Below are 19,663 nucleotides of genomic sequence, written 5' to 3' on the forward strand. Positions count from 1 at the left end.
AGAGAAGCTGTGTCAGTTGTTGGGCTTTATGATGTAACATCCCAAGATGACTTCATAGATATCCAAAATTTCGGGAACTGAATGTAAGGAACTGAAGGAAGTAATGCCTCAAACATTCATTGACATAAAAAGCCTCAAGGACAAATTGTGGCCTTTGTGGTTAGTCTAAGGAATTAATTATCTGCCTAGGGAAGCGCAGAGTGTATCAAAGGGTTCACGGCTCCGCTCCCTTGTAGTTCTATAGCCAAATTCCTTAGATAAGCCTCGAAGGGGGGAGACATAGACTGAGTAAAAGCATATGTTTGGGTTAATGCCTACACCTTAATTTATGACTATAGCCTCGAAGGAGAGATAAAAGATTGATAAGAGACAAACAACCAACACCAGATGGAGCTAATGACTGGATAATTGCCCAAGAAACAAAAACTGAGGAAAAGGTAAAGGTGGTAGGGGGAGATTGTGACCACTGTCCCAATTGGACAAAGGGTTTGTGTACCCCATTCCCCCTCAGTGCACACACAGAACCCACGCTCCACCCTTTCCTTGTTTCTCATGGAAATGAGTTCGTGGAACACCTGTCTCTTTGTCTAGTATGCAAATCAGCTAATAAGATGAACTTAAAAAGGCAATAGAAAACTTTGCTGGTGTGCACCCATCACCCAAGATTACTGGACCTGAGACAGCACTGAATCCTCGAGTGAGGATCCGTATTTCTTTGACTCTCTTCCTCTCCTTTCTTTTTTTTCTTTCCTTTCTTTTCTTTCTTACAGATTTATAAGAGACCACCTTGCTTACTATCCTTTTCCAAGTTTAAGCTGTTTCTACCACACGTAAAACATTTTAACTGGTTGTTTGGTGTTGTTTCACCTTAATTTAACCCGAGGGGATCACAGAACCTTTACAACTCCCTGGGCTCCCAGTCTGGGTCGTAACACTGAGATGCTGCCTTATTAGTCCATGTCCAAAGGTGAGCGATAGGTCACCTTTTCCAGAGGCAGCTTCTTGGGAGAGGTCAGTTCATAATGCAAAGCAAACATCTGAAGTTTGGTGGCCTTGAAACCAAAGTAAACCTGGAAGCAGCCCGTGGTGTCTTTTTTTTTTTTTTTTGTGGTGGTAGTGGCCTTTTTGCCTGGAAAGGAGAGAATCAAACCATATGCAGGTGTCCATGGTTTGGCCTTGTCTATGTGAAGAGCTGATCTCTCATCCTGTATCAGGAGTCTGCCAGGGAAATAGATACTATCAGCAGCTGAGGTTGCTCTCCTCCCGCTTGTCCTATAGTCCAAAATAACAGTAATTGGTCAGAGATTATTTTCCCCACATCACTGCCATGCATGTATTCTGTTTGCTTTAGCACAGTCCAATTTATAAAACTGGAAGCTGAAAGCAAAATTTTGTAATGTGTAGCAAAGATCATAAAGTGCTCGCAGGAACTGTTGTCCAGAGAAAGATTGAGGAGGCTAATTGGCTGTTTGTATGGGAGTAGGTAAGTGACAAAAATGCTGTCAGAGTATAGATACCAAGAATGCATTAACACAGAGGAGAAGGAGAAGTTTTGCAGAGAGAACTAGCTAGAAAATATGAAATGAAATGTCAGGAAAAAAAATGTTGTTCTTAACATATAATAAACCTTGTTCAAAATTTTTTTAGCAGAAAACATAACTGAGGAAGTGGCTTATAGTGCCAGAAAATTGATGGGAACTTGAGTTCTTGGGAAATTACTGTAAAAATAAAGTTTGCAAACCATTAGGATACTATTTTGTATCTTGTGATCAGAAATAGCATCAAATGCGCTTTACTAAATAGACCATCTTTCCAGTTGGTACACACACTGCCCTGACGAGGGGAGAATTAAAAACAAAACCTTTGTTGTTCTCGAGAGATCAATAATAGAAGCTACACTTCTGAAAATAGATGTTTATGTGGAGCAGGAGGCAAGGTAAGTCAGGGATATTTTAGGTTTACTATCCTCTTGAGGCATCTGAGAAATTTTTGGAATGACCAGTGATTGCTTTGCTGGTCCACTGGCAGCAGATCTGGTGCAAGGAAGCTGATGCATGGGGCAGAGCTGAAGACAGCGGCACTGGTGTGTGCGTGTGGATGCGTTGTCCGTCTGTCCGTCCCCCAGTGAGTTAGGAAACAGCCCAGTTCAGAGGTGTTTTCCTGGTAATTAGTAACCTTCTCCTGCCTGGCTAAATCAAAGTGTTGTAGTGGTGACATTAACTATGTCTCTATGGCATGGTAGTAGCTAGCTATTAAATTTATGTCGGAACACCAGGTTGTCATTTTACTCTGTGGATTCAGCAATTAGGGGGAAAAGATAGAGTGATGAGGACTTCTGATGTATAAATAACTTCTGTAGTCACATGTAACAGGGGGAAGGAAATAACATGGAGGTGGAGAGTGATGGATGGAAGACTTGTTCACAGTGTGAATTCAAATGTACAGGTTGCAGTGGGGAGTATGGTCTGGTGGTGATGTCTGCTCCCCTGTGCTGCTTTGTTCCTGCACTCCACCATAGTCTCTGAGATCTTCAGCTACCCGTGTTTCAAGGCTGCTATCTTCCCTTTCCTCTTAGCTACTTGAAAACTTGCGAATCAGGTTTGGGCATCCTCCCTGCCCTTAGCTCCATAGAGGTGCAGAAAAGCTGCCATTTTGAGGAGATTTGTGCTCTCCCTGTGCAGTTCTTGGACTGAACTCCACTGTTAACCATGTGTCAGGTTTTCTGTTTTGCAGTTGCATGGCTCACTTTGGAAAATGTCTCTCCATTCAGGGGAGTGACTCCAAGGGACAGCTGGGAGCTGTGCCCTTTTGTCATTGAGGAAACCATACACTGATCTGGAAACAGGTGTTGTTTTCTGAATGATGCCTTTTTATACAATATTTAATTTGTACTTCTTTAGTGTTCTTCAGAGAACAGCAAAGGGGCTAAATTACTGGTGTTATGGAATTTATTTGGGCTAGCTAGAAAAAAAAAATCCCAATATTTTAAAGAAGTCACTTACTGTGGCTAATTACTTTGTTATTTGCCACTTCAGCTAGCTACTAGCTGACTAGTGCTTTGGCCACTTGCTGTCAGTGAACCTCTCTCTTCAGTGAGTGTGGAGGCACTCTGAAGGTTTTAGCAACTTAGGTGTTGTAGAAATTGGAGAAGGTGATTCAGGAAAGGACGCTCCAGCAAATCTGTCAAATTGTAAATCCCTACATCAAAATACAGAAATACTAAAGTTTCTCACTGAAATAGTTGTATTTTAACCTGTTTTTTTTAAGACAAACAAAACTTTTTTAACCTGATTAAACTTCAGAATTTGGGACCTAATGAGAGACTTAATTACCAGATACAAAGCAGATGTTAATCTCAAGTTAGAAAGTAGGAGTCAAGGTGATGACAAACTGTCTTAAGTGGGTTACTCTATTTAAATATTTGTTAGTGTTTTTCCCGTAGTGTTCATTTAAGGCTTAAAAAGTGCTGTTATCAGCATCTAGACATAAATCTGACCAAATCCTGTTTTATGGTACCAATCATAATTTTGTATTCATAAAAATGCATTTTCACCTGTGTAAGACAACTGTCTGGCTTAATAACTTCAGAAAGAATGAAAGCCTTTGGAAGCATATTGAATTACTCTGAAAATCCACTCTGGACAGTATTCCTCTCACTAAAGAGAGTAGCCACAGCCAGAACATGTTCACTTTAAGAACAGAAGTCTACTATAAGGGAAAAAACAAGACTTAAGTACCAGGGAAAGTCTGGCCCCCTTTAAAATTCAGAGACCTCATTTTCTCCCACCAGTTTTTTATTCAGAGATTGCAAGAGGCTTTTCACTTTTTCAACTCCCAGTTGGGTTTTCAATGAACTAGTTGAAATGAACTAGTTGAAATGAAGAAAGTAGTCTCACTACACCTGCTAGCTCAATCAAAACCAAAATTAAGGCAAAAAGTCTTCTTCGCAGGAGGAATTGAAAATGCTTACATTTGAGGGGAAAATGTCAGTATCAGCATTTGCTCCATGGGAAAGGCTGAAAATAATAGAGCTGCTCAATGCAGAATGGGACTTCCTGGTGGTCAAATCTTGACTTGACCTCCAGTCAGATGATGCAAAAATCAAAATAATAAAAATGCACTATTTTTCGGCTATATTGAGAAGAACTCACTGAGCCAATTTACAGCTTCAGCTATTTCTGTGGTTAATTACATGTTTGTAATAGATTATATAGTAAGTTTTGGTCCCAGTTCTCTTTCATAATTTTAAGCAACTGGAGTGTGCATCAGTTTTTTAAATGTGGGTTTTTTTTTTAATCAAACTAAAAACCTGGGTTGTATTTATGTCTCACAATATGTACTTATATTGGTGGTTTTGCGCACCTCCACATAAAGTGGAGGAGTTTGTAGGGCTGAGGTGGGGGCTGGCTCAGGTGCAAGGTGGGTTACTGCCCTTCAGCCCCTGCTCTCTAAGTCCCTCCTGGCCTGTCGCAGCCCTGAGAACTGGTGTCAGCACCTGGACTGGGCGGTGCATTGGTGCCCCACAATATTCAAGGTGCTTGTGGAGCAAGAACAGTAACCTGCAGAGAGGACAGAAGTAGGAGAAACCAAGGATCTATCACAGATAGAATTTCTTTAGCATTTGTGAAGTTAAGTGCAAGGTGAGAATCTGTTCCAAGCCAGTTAAGAACTGGGAAGAATTACTACTTTTTGTCTGTCCTTTTTGAAAAGAGCATATATAAAATGTTCATTTGAACTTTCTTATTACCCTGTATTGGATAATGTATGCCTTAGCTCAACAGGAAAAATTCAACTGGCATCAATTACTTTTGTAGAGAGGGAAGAGATTATATATTCTTGCCACATTGCCTGAAAAAATGGAAGATTCATGCTTCTGTCAAAATGCAAATTTTATCACAGACTTGTGGCATCACAGATACTGTGTAGCAATTTCAAAGGTGTGTAAACTGCAGTGGGATGGAATAAATTATGAGCTGACTTGAGAAGAACATTGATTATGGCCACCCCAGCCTTTTGAAATTACTTGTAAATTGTAGAGTCTTCTGACTTCCGCTTCCCACCCTCTCTCTGATTATAATGCTGATTTTCTACAGACCATTTCTTTCTAAATACTGCCTTAACTACTGGGTTAAAATGAAATTCTATCAGGTCTTCAACTGCTATGCTGGAAGCTGCTGGCATGTCCTGTGCATGTTATATATATAATTCAATTTATATAATTATATAAGTTATTTTTATATGTTTCTATGTGATGTGTATATATATAAATTATATATAAATGTATCTATATGTATAAGCAAAGTTATTTTCGAAGCCATACCTATGTGGAATTTTGCCCTACTGTACCGAGACCTGCTGGTAGCTGAGGAGCATTGTTTGGGAGTGTCAGTATGGTGCTAACCCACCAAATCTACAAGACTTCCAGAGCATCCACAGCGTGAGCCATAAACCTGGCTAAAATCTCCATCCCTTTCATTGCAGGGAGAAGCATGTTGCTTCCTGCTCCCCTGCCCAAAGGTCTGGGGTCCTCTATCATAGGGAAAACATATTTCCCACCCCCAGCTGCAGGAGTGGGCATGCGTGTTTTCGGCCACTTAATCCTGCTGCTGCATGGTGGAGAAGTATTTTATATTCTTTCCTTTCTGTGAGAGGGAGGTGTCTCAGTTCCTCCTGAGGTTTAAGGAAGAGGTGGTGGTGGTGGGGTATTAGAGCAGACCGCTATGGATGGTTATAGGCTGTTGTCTCAGTCTGTCCACCCCCTGCTTTGTCCAGCTGAGGCCCAGAAACCTTAAAACCACATCACTGTGGCACTGCGCACAAACTGATAAATCAGGGCTTAGGCAAGTTCACCTGGCAGCAGGAGAGAGCTATACGCAACACGGTCAAGTGGGCAGTCGACAGGTGCCTGTGGGGATGTGCTCTACATCTACAGCATCCTAAAGCTGTGTGTTGTCATTGAGGAAAAGATTTCCCATGCTTGCAGTGTAACTTTGGAGCAAGTCAGAAGCATGCAGATACTGTGGTTATTAGGCTTTGCTGGCTTGTTTTTCATGATTGAGCATTCGAAACTGCTTAAATGTCTTGTGCTTGTGGCAGTTTTGTTCATTGTAAGTACAGTGGTTAAATGATGTGTGAGCTCCTGCTGGGCTTTGCAGTAAGCTCCATCTAGCCATTAGCTCTCACAGGTATCCATTCCCTTGTGTATAGGGGTAAAGAGATGCACAATATTTACCTAAGGTGCCACTGAAGTCCTTCGTTAGATGTCGTTGATGAGTGAACCTGGCTGGGAAAAGAAAAGGGAGCATTTAGCACCAAGAGCATACCAGTACTGCTTGGCAGGTATCTCATCCCAGTATTTTCTATCATCTGCCGCACTTGAAATTGGGCAGGACACCCTGCTGTTGCACTCAGAGTGAAATTGCAGAGAGCAGTTAGCAGGACAGAAAATATTTGGCTTTCCTTTAGAGAACTGGAGTGGAGCTGTTAGACCTTCTGGAGTGTGTTGAGTTGTTCGAGAGCTTCTCCCAGGCTGCTTTTGCTCTCAAAACCTATGCAAGCTGGAAACTTAACAGAATTTTTCAGAATTTGGGGTTGATGTATAAACTGAATACCAAATGGGCAGGTGATGCCTGTAATGCTGTGCACAGTGGTTGAATGGCATAAATCTGCTGTGGCATGCAGCAGGAATCTTGCACAGGCCTGGGAAGTTGTCACCATATGTAACAAAAAGAGGAGGGTATAACATGAGGGAAGGAACAGGGAACTGGGGAGCTAGCAGAGATTGGTATCCTGCTTCTCCCTTGAAGGAGTTTTATCTAAAGTGGTGAAAGGGGGAGAATAGCTGCCCCCAAATAAACAGAAAGGGTCGGGGGGAGGTTTACAAGCTCCCAAGAGAAGGAGCAAGACTGACAGAAGGTGTTTGACAGCCATTTCTGACTGAGTCACATTTAACTGTCTGTCTGGAGGCATGAGGAATTTGCAAAACGTGGTAATTGTTCCTATTGGTTTCTTAAAATATACAGAATACAACAGTGTTCTAGCTCATGCATTTCAGCATAAAATGTCTTGCTGTGGGCTGGTATTTTCCCCTGGTTTTATCTTTTTTTCTTTTAAATTGCAGTCTCGCTATCTTCTCCTCCTCCACGTAAGAGCCAGGGAGGTCTGCTCCTGCTGCGCCTTGCCATGCCAACAGGCTGCTGGGAACATGGGCTCCCTCTTGCTCTGGGTTGATGGCTCACGTCTCTGTGCGTGGCTGCATCAGGGAGGTAGTGTTTGGGAGGTTGACTTCTGTAGTGCTGCAAAGAAGGGCACACACAGAGCCCTGTATAGCCCCCAGGAAGAGCAGTCAGCACCGGGGTGGGGGGGTGGGACCCCCGTTGCACTCCTGGGTTACTAGTGTCCTTTAATGGGGAAGCTGGTGCATTAAAATGTGCACATTAACTTGCAGTTTAGCTTAGCTCTGCTGCAGTAAGGTTTACTCAAGTGCAGTTGCTTTTTGGTTCAGGAGACCAGAACTGGAAAACTCTTACTTTTTGCCCATAACTGTTGAATTTTCCCCTTTCCATTAAGGGTGGAACCAGGAGTAATGTGTGTCTGTCTGCCTTTGGCTTTTGAAATGAGGCTAATTGTATGCCATGTAGAACAAGGTAAGTTATGGGTTGGTTTTTTTCTCTTGATAGCAAGCAGGTCAAAGAAGGAACTTGAGTTCAAATGCTTGCAGTTGAGTAAATATTTGTAATCAGTAATATTCAAGTTTAGGACAAGGTTTATTAAGGCTGAATTCCACAAGGGCTCTCCCAAATTTCTGTAAATACGCATATACCCACAAAACCCCTCTGTATCTATGAGAAATGAGGCAAACTTGCAGAACTTGCAAATTATTATCTTATCTAAATTTAATATGTAATTAAGGTTTTGTAATTATGGCTTTGGGAAGAATTAACTTTATGTGGTGTTTATACTGAAGCAAAAGTGCCAGACTGCAGACTGAATGATGACAAATGGTGTGTGTATACAGGGGAGAAACAGCATGCAAACACCTACAAGCAGTTGTAAATGACATACTATAATAGAAACTATCCTAAGTTTACTAAACCATAAGGCAATGTTTGTCTTCCTGAAATAAAAAGTTACATGCATGCACAACCAAGTTTTGAAGTAGTGGGACTCCTTCACTGGAAAGCTCAACGCAGAATCCTGGGGTGCCTTGCAAGTACAGTGAGGCCGTGCTACGGGAAAAATGATGTCAGCCTAGTTCAGCAATACTCATCTGTGACATCAAAGTTGTGCGGGCTGGTTTTACCCAGTGAACTTGCGACAGAATCTCTCTAGTTTCCCTGTTGTCAACAGAAAATCCTTATAAAAACACCTTTGTTTTCTTTGTCAATAAAGAGATGCTTGCAGTGAGAGAGGTTTTTCAAGCAGTTCTGCTTCCTTGTGTTGGTTGTCTTGCAGCCAGCAGATTTCTAAGCAAGTCGGGATTCATTTTGGTTATCTGATCCATTTGTTTAAATAGAGGCCGAGTTAACTGAGTGTGTATGCTGAGGAGAAATTGAATTTGTGCACGCTTGGGCTTTTTTTTTGTATGTGCCAAGTATGATGAAAGGAAATGGTTGAAATTAAATTTGGAAAATAGCCATTTTAATATTGCTTGCGTTTTCAGCTGTAATATTGTAGCGACAAGTTAGGAAAATACAATTTCATCTCTAGCAGAGGCATAAGCACAGTGCTCTCCACATCTGGTGAGGAGGCTTAATCATGTCAGTAACACTCCATTTAGGGTGGGGAAGAGGGAAAACTGCCCCTCAAGTGCAGTGATACGTGGTATCAAGAGCTGTTTTATCTCCTTTTGTTCCATGGAGTTGTTTGAATGTTTTCCTTGACATTGTTTACATATTCCGTAGTCTTCTATCTACAAGATACAAGTTAAACAACTGGTTACCTTGATTTATGTTTTTTAGAGCAATCCCTATCTTGATAGGAAGCTGCCCCACATTTTAAAAGCAGGAAAGAGCGCTAAGGCTGAAGTCCCAGTAGGGTGTGGACCTCTTACAGATGTTCTCCGTCAGGCAAGGGAGTGTTGCTGTGGCAGGAGGTGCTCTGAGCACATAAAGGCCTCCCCACAGTGGGGCTGTGCCCTAGCACAGCATCTGTCAGGTGGAGGGATGACTTTCTGTTGTCACTCCTCAGTGGGGCTCACTGGTATGTGGAAACTATTCACGTATGCATTTTACTTTGTAACCTACTCTAACCTACTCTCCTCTAAAGTTTAATTGGTAAACTTACAGTCTTTTAATAATAAAATTAAAGATTTATAGAGCGGAGGAGGCATGAACAGGGACTAGTGTTTCTGTTGAGGATGTGTGCTCCTGACGTGATTGTCATTGTTCTGAGTGACCATCACATCATGCCTGGAGTTAACGCCTACACTTTACCTATGGCAGAAGAAAAGGAAATAACTTCCTCAGGACCTCTCATTCTGTATGCCTACTAAATGACAATGACTGTAGCAGCAATGTGCACAGCTTTTTTTTTTTTTTTTTTAACCTTGAAGTATTGTCATCTCATTAGGATGACGAGTCAAGCAAAAGGCATTCTATTTAATGGAAATAGAAACTTTTGATGAGATTAGTCTACAGATACTGAGCCAAACCTATCGATACTAGTGGAAGTTTCTATGATTTAATGGACTTTAGATCAAGATCAAAATAATACATTTCAGACATAGTGGTGATAATCTTTTACTCCTGACTTTTTCTAGAAACTGGCTGTGATGCTGTTTCAAAGCCAAGATTGACAAAATTTCAAGGAATAAGTTCTCATCTAACTTCATGATGGTAGCTCGGTAACATTCTTTCTTTTTGAGATCATATTCCTAGTTCTGACAACTCAGAATCAAATTTGCATCTTTGTGACCTAAGTTTCACTTAAGGTCCTCTTCCATACACTTCAATTTTAGGAATTCATGACAAGCAGGATTTTTAATGAACTCTGAATCAGCCTTGCATTTCACTGAGGGATGTGCAGGGAAATTAGACCTATATTGTTAGAGGAACTAAGATAATCTTCCTGTCACGCTCAGATTTAAAAGACTAGGTTTGTAGTAGACAGTTTGTAATGCTGTGTGGGATTTGATTGAATAGTTGTCTATTTTTGCAGTATATCTGGAGAATCCCTAGTACAGACTGTTCAGATGGATAGCAAAACTGTTGTTATAACTTATTTCCTTTCATTTGCTTATTAGCTGTACTGACTCACTGCTGTTGATCTAAGCTATGTTTTCTAGCCTACTTAGACAGCTGGGGTTGCCAGTGGTTCTAAAACTATACTTCTGAAATAAATCAGGCCTGAGTGGAGACTGCTTTTAGCAGTGCCGTGATAGAGTTGGCAGGAGCCTCGTGTTGCTTTTTTGAAGTCAGGGGCAAAGCCCTGGGTAATTACTCTGTCCATTGGTTTTGTATGGCTTCTGCATCGTGTGGGTCAGGCTCCCAAATTCCTCATCACAGAAGGAGATGTGGTATAGTACAGGAAGTGGAAGACCATCAATTACCTACTTTCTTCCTGAATATTGTCCTATAGCAGGAAAATTTTGCTATGAATATATAATTACATTTTTAAAAACTGGATAGCCACTGCACTTTTGTCTTTTGGCTAGAAAAGTATTGCGTATTTTGCAAGGAAAAAGTATTTCTTAGAGGTAACTGAGTTAATTTACTTCTGAGCATTGAACACGGCGCATAAGATGATCAACATATTTTTGTGTGGTATGTCCCAGAAATGTCCAGGAGAATAATCTGCTGCCCCCATGGCAATGTAGTACTTTTGAGGGATGCTACAGTAACCAGACTGGGACCTGCACTTTTATTTATCCACCAGACAGCTATAGGCAGTGGCACTGAAAGTTTTCCTTCACATCTCTGCCATCACTGTTGGATAGCTGGTTAGTATTCTTGGGTTTTCTGATCTTGTAAGGGGTGGTGAGGGAAAAGATGCTTATGCGAGTGATTTTCATAGCTGCTTTTAAAAGAGAAATAGCCTGAGTTGGGTCATCGGAGAAATCTGGAGGGTAGAAAGTATACTGAGAGAAGAGGCGTTTTCTTCACCTCCTGGCTGCTGCTGTTTGTACCTGACTTCCTCATGCACATGAAGGAGCTCATGGAACAGATAGTTCTCACTTTGAATAAAAAATAAGTTTTTAACTTCCCTTGTGTGTTTTCGATGAGGCAAGTTTACAGAATTCTGAAAAATGGTGAGGAAACTTTTGATGAGACATGGCCAACAAAATGCCTTTTTGTACTGCTTCTGACTTGCAACATTATTAGCCTTTCTTCATAGAAAGGGTTTGCCAAGTTTATACAGACATCAAGGGAACTTAAAAAGCTCAGTCTGAAAAATACAGTATTTTAAAATATGTTGGTAAAAGGTAGAATTCAGTATCATAAGGCTTTCATTCCTCAACTAGCAAAAATGCTACGAGGTAGGTAAAATACCAGAATTTGGAGGGGGGGTGACAACACATTCGGAGCAAAAGATATCTGTAATTAGTTTCATAAGTGGAGATAAATATGGTACGATAGAGTGGCAGCAGCTGGAAGATGGCAACACCATGCTCGGAAAAACTGAAGGCAAAAGGCTAGAGATATAAGTACTGGCTGCTGCAGTTCTTGTTGTCAAGTACATTAATTCTCACTGGGTTGGACTGTTAGAGTCAGTGGACCAGTTTCTAATTTCATGCTCATATTCACACAAACCTCATGAACTTCAGAGGAATTGTATACACTTGATAGCAATAAATTAATTAAAACCTGAAGTTCAAACTGGAAATACTATATTATAGAAAGATTAATGGATTAATTTTTAATTTTGAGTTCATAAATAACTGTTTCATGAAATGGCTGTAATGTGCTTAGTGCATGTTGTGCATCTGGGGTTTTTTAACATGATTTCTTAATAAAATGAGGCTGATGCAATCACGCTGTTGCTGTCATTCTCCCTTCTAATGGCTTTTGAACTTCGTGGCACATTTCAGCAACATTTAACAAAGAGGTAGAAGTGTCAAAGCAGTTTAATCATTAGGGCTTTCATGAATGTAGAAAGCTGGGTAAAGAAAAAAGGTTATATTCCTCCTTCTACTGAGAGACATGTAGTATCTTTTGGATACTGGAGAACCCATGTTAACGTGGAACTTCAGGACACAACTCTGTACCCAAGAAAGCTGTAGGACATCTGCCTCCTTGCCCTTTATTTGAGAGGCATATAAATAAGGGAAGGAACCCAGAAGGATGCAAAGCATTTAAGAACTTTTTCATCAGAGAAGATAAAGATCAGTACTATGGGGAGTGGTCTCTGACTTTCATAAAGTCAAACAACCCTGTGAGGTAAGGCACTAAGAGGCAATGAAAGTGTGCCGTTTGGTTTGAGCTGGGTTTTACACTAGTGCTGTCCTGTGTGACAAGCAGGCACTTGGCGAGGATGTGAAAGCAGAGAGAGTACTAAAGTTTTGTGCAGTTCTCAGTGTGGCTACACAGGAGAAAACTAAGGTTTTGCAGTGAGAGGTCGGTGTTGTGAAGTTACAACGTGCTTTAGGAATAGAAGGGAGAAAAAAGTTTTTACCAGTAGGTCTTTGAATATGCCCATGATATGGGTATACTTTAAAAAAGAAAGAATGAATAGTGCTGAGACTTGCTGTCTTAAACTAGGGCAGATGTTTACTTCCTAGACGCTTCACTTAGGTGATCTTAATATATGTGTTTCTTCTCCTCATTCCAGCAAATACTGATTTCCCCATCATCTCCCTAGCCAGACCGTGGGATTCAACAAAACAGCTGCTGACCACCCTTTGCCTGTTGGCCTCTCCCTGTATTGCCTGGCTGTCCTACATGGGCAGGAATGCAGAAAAGTAAAGAATTCCTGGGTTAAGATTAACTAATTATCTTAGAAGTCACATACAATTAAGTGAGGCATTGGTAAAAGGGACGCTGGGAGGTTCTGTATCCAGCATTGAAACTAGAAGGATCAGACAAGACTAACCCATTTTTCAATTGATCCCTGTCCATTTTAAGAGGAAGTGCAAGTAAACCAGCTGTGCTTCATGGAGCAATTGGGCAAATGCTGTCCTTGAAAGGTGCCGGAGAGGAACCAGCTGTGCCTTGTCTGCTGTCCTCTTTACCCTGTAGCAACACTGGTAAGACTTGTAGTCCCCAGGTGCATAGGGGTGCAGTGAGCCCAGGTTCAGGCGCACGAGGTGGCTGTGCAGTGTCTCCAGCCAGAGCCACGCAGCTCTGGAGTCCCGCCAGGGTGGATGGTGCCCTGCATGTGGGGCAGGACACTGGCACAAGAGTGATAAATCCTGTTTCCCACGTATATCAAAGCTGGAAAAACAACATGCTGCGATGTCTCCAGCTTTGTCTGGTAAGGAGGGAGGGATGTGTCATTTTGGGTTTGTAATAACAGCAATGTCCTTAATATAAGGGACAAATACCAGAGTGCTCCAGACTTTGCTCAAAGCAAAGAGGTTGTGGAAATGGAGCCAAACCACTCAATTTGAGGATAATACTTGACACTTCTATTTTTCCTCATGCTGTTTGTATGCACTTTGGGCCCTTGTCCGGAAGGAGTCAAGCTGTGCACTGAAAGGCAGTAAGTCCTGGTCTAATGACTATGATAGATATGGTCATCAGCAAAGCTGCTTGCACATGGCTGTACAGAAGGCAAGTGGGGATTCAAGAAATAGTTGGGTGCGGGGAGGGAAATTATTCTTTTCTGGTTTGTTTGAACTGACTTTTGAGAGAAACCAGATGAAGAGAATGACTCTGATCTTGGAAATTAAGAACGTGATGTTTAATGTTTGGCAGTAATTTAATACAATGACTTGAAGAACATGCCAGTGAAAAAGATAAATGAGCCCATTGCTGTGTTAGGGAGTTGAACACCAAATACCATGGCTACCTCACATACAATATGTGTGAATGCTGCTGCAGTCTTTTGGCTGTATGAGACAACTCTACCCTGCAACACTTTGGGGAGGGGAGAGGAAGGAGGGCTTCACTTGTTTATTTTTAAACACAAGTCTTTGCTTCCCAACAGCTATTCTTAAAGTAATTTATTAGTGGAAGAAATGTTTATTCCATTCTTACAGGAAAACACTGGGAGAATTTAGATTATTCATCATAAGCTTCAATATCAGCTTATTCAGCTTGGTTTGCTTTGCTTGACGTGGTAGGCACAATGGTGGCTGTATTGAAACAGACTTTTTTTTTCCCTCTGTAATGTGCTTCTGAAGTGAGTAGATTACTCGTGATGCAAATAAACTTTAATTGTGCAAAAGCTAGACACTCTGTGCCTTGAAAGGCAGTACCTGATTTGTAGAAGAGATGGTAGAAAACAAGCTTTCACAAGTAAAATTGCTGTTGAGTTTTATAAATACCACCATACTGTAAACAGGTGGCAAATGAAAATCGTTTGGTTCCTCACAGCTGGTAGGTACTTTATTTTCAGGCATCAGGAACTTCTGCATCACCTTTGGATGCTTGACTTGTCAAAAGTGTTGGTTACCATCTACTGGTTGGTCTGGTCATTTGCAACACTTGTAAAAGCTGAGCATAAATACTGTCAGCAAGCTTTGGCAGAAAATCGGGGTCATGCTTTTATTTTTTTGTGTGAGACGTTGAGGCTGTGGTTTGACAGCCTGGTTGGCCTAGTTGTAGGGCTTCTAGTACACAACAGGTCAAAAATGCCAGTGCCACATAACGTGGGGTTTGGAATAAACTCAAATCTGGTGGCTTGGTAAATACATTTTATTGGGTTAACTTTGTACTGGCAGGATTTGTATTGGGTCAGACTTGTCTGTCTAAGCTACTGTGCCTTTCTGCTGGTTCAGACATCGCCCGTCTTTCTGCACCTGGTATAAATACGGCACATGCTCAGAGTTTAGTGCTCTGGCTAATTCGGTGAAATCAAGATTCTTCACCAAAGCCCTTTCCAGATTGAGTTTGTACTGTTATATAGCCTAAGGTTTTTCTATTATTTTACTTTTTCCACATACTAGCTAGTATATTTGATCATGGAACTGTAGCTTGACAAAATGGGAAGTTATTAAACTTGCTCCAGCATGGGTTTTGGACGTGGGAATACTTAATTTTCATGCCTTAGTGTTTGCCAGACTGACACTCTATGTGACCAGCCCTGCTCTTTTCATCCCGAAATTCACTGCAGGATGAAGAGCCTGCTCCCCAGATGGACTGCTGTACTCTTCTAGTCAAAGCAACTGCATAACAAAGTCTCCATAGCCCCCAGCAGCCCTTGCTCGGTACTTGTTAGGGAGAAGTCTGTACAGAGCGGTGGCTTTGAAGGCAGTCTAGGAAGGCATCGCTCGCAGCTCCAGAGGGTGGGGGTGGGGGGCTGAGGCTCCTGTTGCAGTTCAAGGACAGCAAGCCCTGAAGGTACAGCAGTCACTGTGCAGCTTGTTTACTGATCGGGGGTCGACTGCTTCACTGTGAGTGCAGGGTTCGGTGTTCTTGCCAGCATTAAGTCCAATTATATGTGATCATTGTTTGAAGAGAGGTGTGAGATTCATCTTCAGCAAACAGTAATCTTAGGGGATAGTAAATTGTAAATAATGATTCCTTACTATTTTTGGAAGTGGTTTGCACCATCAACAGATTAGAAGACCTGAATGAGACCGGCTTGGAGAGCAGAGTGTTTATTGGGTTGGGTTCCTGTTGCTGAAGTTGCATGGACTGCTTCAGGGCTCTCGCTTTGCCCTTCCTCAGGGCTTACAAATCCAGTCTCCATCTGATTCTTTTCTTTCTCTTTCAGGACAATTATTCTGACTGACAGCCCTTGCACACACTTCTGAGTGGTTATCATGGGCTTCATTGCCTTTCTGAAGACCCAGTTCATAGTTCACCTCCTCATTGGGTTCGTCTTTGTTGTGAGTGGACTGATCATTAACTTCATTCAACTATGCACGCTTGTCCTCTGGCCCATAAACAAACAGTTTTATCGCCGAGTAAACTGTCGCCTTGCCTATTCGCTTTGGAGCCGTGAGTATTCTTGAAGGGGATGTGAGGGCTGGGGGTGAGGAAGGGAGCGCGTTGTGTTTCTCTTTTTGTTAATTAAAGAAAAAATATATATATACACACATTTATGTGTATACACACACAGAAACGAGAGAGAGAGAGAAGTGATAAGTTAGACGTAGACTCTTTCAGAGCAGTTCAAAGCAGCCATCTTTTCTGAAATGTTGGGAAAACATACAGAAGTCAAGGGACTTATACATATTGTCACTCTGGTACTCAAAAAGTGGGGAGTAAAGCTCCCCCCTGCCCCCAACCCTATCTTGACCAGTAGGAATTGTCTCAATACCATCTTCATGCAACATCAGAGCCTGTGCTAAGTGATGGGGAAGGGGGAATTCACAGAGACTGCTTTAGCTATTGAGCATATGTGCGATATTGACCACTTATTTAGGGATCCAAGTTGATTGTGTGATCTGCAAAGAGAGATGTATCTAGTGTAGATGCCTCTATAGCTGAACTGTGTGACAACTTCAAAGTCCTCTTACACCCTACAGTGTCTGTCTGTCACACCAGTATTCCCTCCCGTGAGCAGTTTGTCACTCTTCTGCCTGTGGGACGGCTCTACAGTGAGTGCAGCTGCTTTGCTCTCTTCTTTCAGACCTTTGCAAAACTTCCTCCCTGTGAATGGCTTTTTTTTCTTCTTCATACAGCTTACCAGGGGATTAGATTTCTGAAATGAATGTTTAGAAGGCTTCTTAGTCCAAATGTCACCTCCTGTTTCAGCAGTGAATCATCTAATTTGTTTTCATTCTCCATCTCCTCCCAGTATGCATGGCCACTTACCTTAGTGCTCAGCTCAGCATCCAACTCCCACTTCAGGTAAATGAGTCACCTAAATAAGTACTTGGAGACAGTGGACTGTCAGCAGCCCACTGACAGGTACCCACATTTCTTAAATCATCAGTGTGAAGTACTACCAACAGAAACTCTTCAAACTATCTAGTTCAGTTTCTTTTTCAGTTTGTTGTCCTTGTCCTTCCTGTGCTTTTTGTCCTATCTGTTGAGAATGTTGTCTGAGAAGCACAGGAGAAAGGAAATTAAACAGAGAGTGGCAGGCAAACTGTCAGGAGAAAAGGTATTGTAATGTAAGAATTTATAGGTAGAAATGTCAAAATTAGTTTGGTTGGAGGGGAGTGTAGGTATATGGGAATTCTTTTTTATTTACTTGTAAGAATTTTTTAATGTGCTTTTAATAACCTAGAATCTGATCTCATCCTGAAAACTATTGTTGCACTAATAGTCTGGCTTTTCTAAGGATATGAGACCACTGATTTCTACAAGTTAGCATTGTGCATGGAAAAATGACGCTTTGAATGCTGTTACCTTACATCTTGTAAACACTGGAAATAGCCTACACTATTGTTCAAAAAGGTTTGGAGAAGCTGAGTAGATAATTGGGTTGTACCTAGGGTAACCCCTCATGTATGGCCTATTATAAATTAAATGATTGAGAAATTAAACTATGAAAATGAACATAAATTTTATATGGGATTGCAGAGTGCTGATGGCCTGTAATGGAAGAGCTGACAGTATATGCACTTCAATTGTGATTTATAACAAATTAAGTAAGCTGTGTAAACGCAGCAGTTCACATGTTGCCATTCATAATGATATATATTTCATTATGTGGAAGCCTTTTGGCGACAAACCTGTAGGTTGGTGTTCTGTTCCAGATGCTGTTTTGCTCATTTACTCCAAGCTGTTTAGTTTTAGGCTGAGGGTGTTCGTGTCAGAGCTGTCTGTAACAGGAGCTGCTCTGCCTCTCCAGCAGAGGATCACTGTGCCGGGGTAGATACACAGGTGGTCGTGTGTCTGGCTATGTATTACAACCCACTGAAAACCAGGCTCTATTCTTACTGTATCTCTTCTCATATACCTAAAGCACAGCTTCAGAAGGGGAAGGAGACAGACTCTGTCCAGTGTTTGTGGCAGACGTTTGGGGAAGGAACAGCTGTTGAGCTCTAGCCTCAATGTAAGCCCTTTGCAACGAATGTAATTCATGATGGGTAGTCTGTACTTTAAGCTCTCCTACATCAGCTCCTTTCAGATGACTCACGCCTTTGGAGAGCACAGCACGTTTGATTTAGTCCTGTTGCAAAAATAATCTCTCAAATGTTAGCACTTTAAACTGAGAGGTTGCACTGTGCCTCTTGTTTGCTTTGTTTCTGGGTGGCTTGAGAGGCCATAAACCTGCCTGCTTTGGCACGTGGGAACCCCAGCCACAGGAGGGGGTTTGTTGCAGCAAGGCGTTGCATGTCCTCTACAGGAAGTATCCCAAGCAGTGCAAGTGTAACTGTCCCATTGTTCAGAAGGATGGGCTTGCTGTAGCATCGGCAGGTTCGGTGCCATGCAAAATAGCTGTAACACACTCAACAAAAAAAAAAGAAATGAGCCCACTCCCACTTATAATTACATCATCTATTGCTACACTTGTAAAGGACAGTCTGTTTCCTTGTATTAATTCTCTGGCTCGTCTACCCTCCTCTCTCAGTATGAACTCTGGCAAATCTCTCAGAAAAGCTTCCTCCACTATTTTAGAGTGAATGGTATAAGAAATGCTCTTCAGGAAACCATCCACACCTGCCTCTGCAAAACTTTTTCTGATTTTGAAGAAGAAACACACCCATTTTGTTTTATTTCTGATAAGAAAATGCAGCAACTGTAGCAAGTCCTTAGTACCTAGACAGGAATGGAAAGGGAAAATCGCTCAGAGTACCACACTGTGTTTGGTGCCACTACTCCATTCTTCTGGCCACCTGCTTGGCAGAGCATAGCTCTCAACTGAGGTCACTCTTGCTGTCCTCTTTCCCCTTTTACTGAGCCAAGATAACCAGAGCAAGAAAGGTTAATGATCCCATCATTGCAAAGGAGACAAAAGCAGGAAAGCAATGATAGAAACCTCTAGCTGGTATAAACTATTATTTTGTCTTTCCTCTGCTGTATTTCCAGTTGACCAGGGTTACACTCTCTCAGCAAGTTGCATAACTTTGTCATGCCTCCAGATGAGTGAGTCCTGAAAACAATACAGGAGAATAACCTGGTGGATAAGTGGTCACATAGAGAATACAAATGAAAAAGATAGTGCTAGAGAAGCTATGTTTGTATCTTCAGCAGACCAAGATTGGTTTTCCCGATCATTCATAAATACTGTTTGCCTTCTCTCTGATGTGGTGTGAAATTGGACCCAGTCTTATTTAGCAGTATAGATAGATTACCCTGTCATGATCCCACTGATCAGAAGCCCTTATGCAGGAAGACACTGCTCCACTTTGCAAAACCAGGGTCTCCCAACAGAAGGTTGAAATACCACATGACAGAACCTGATGTAGAGAACCGTGGGGGCACCTTCCAGTTTTGACTCTGCAAGTTTGTCATAGCGATGTGGGAAGAGTTGGACTTTTTAACGCTATATTTGTGCAACCTAATTTTGATTGCATCCATAATCTCATTGAAATGAGAAAATACCAATGACTACAGTTTGCATGGAAGCATGGGAGAATGAACTATTCTCATACTTCATATAGTTGTCCCATGATACAAGCAATGCCTTCCATCTGCCTCGTTGTACTGAAATGAGAGATATA

General features: G+C 41.7%; 1 protein-coding gene across 5 annotated transcripts in view; it reads left to right on the top strand.

The window, feature by feature from the left end:
* Positions 1-19,663, top strand: part of AGPAT3 (1-acylglycerol-3-phosphate O-acyltransferase 3) — a 95,071-nt gene that overhangs the window by 60,722 nt on the left and 14,686 nt on the right. For 4 of the 5 annotated variants that reach the window (XM_074814472.1, XM_074814473.1, XM_074814475.1 and 1 more), the window contains one exon: positions 15,817-16,043. In XM_074814472.1, the coding sequence (XP_074670573.1) occupies positions 15,866-16,043 (178 nt within the window). In that variant the 5' untranslated portion in view covers positions 15,817-15,865. Of the gene's footprint in view, positions 1-15,816; positions 16,044-16,879; positions 16,899-19,663 lie in introns of those variants that run through there. The other variant, XM_074814476.1, reaches the window with a different exon arrangement.

The sequence above is a fragment of the Strix aluco genome, chromosome 2 (genome assembly GCF_031877795.1).
Source record: "Strix aluco isolate bStrAlu1 chromosome 2, bStrAlu1.hap1, whole genome shotgun sequence".
NCBI lineage: Eukaryota > Metazoa > Chordata > Aves > Strigiformes > Strigidae > Strix > Strix aluco.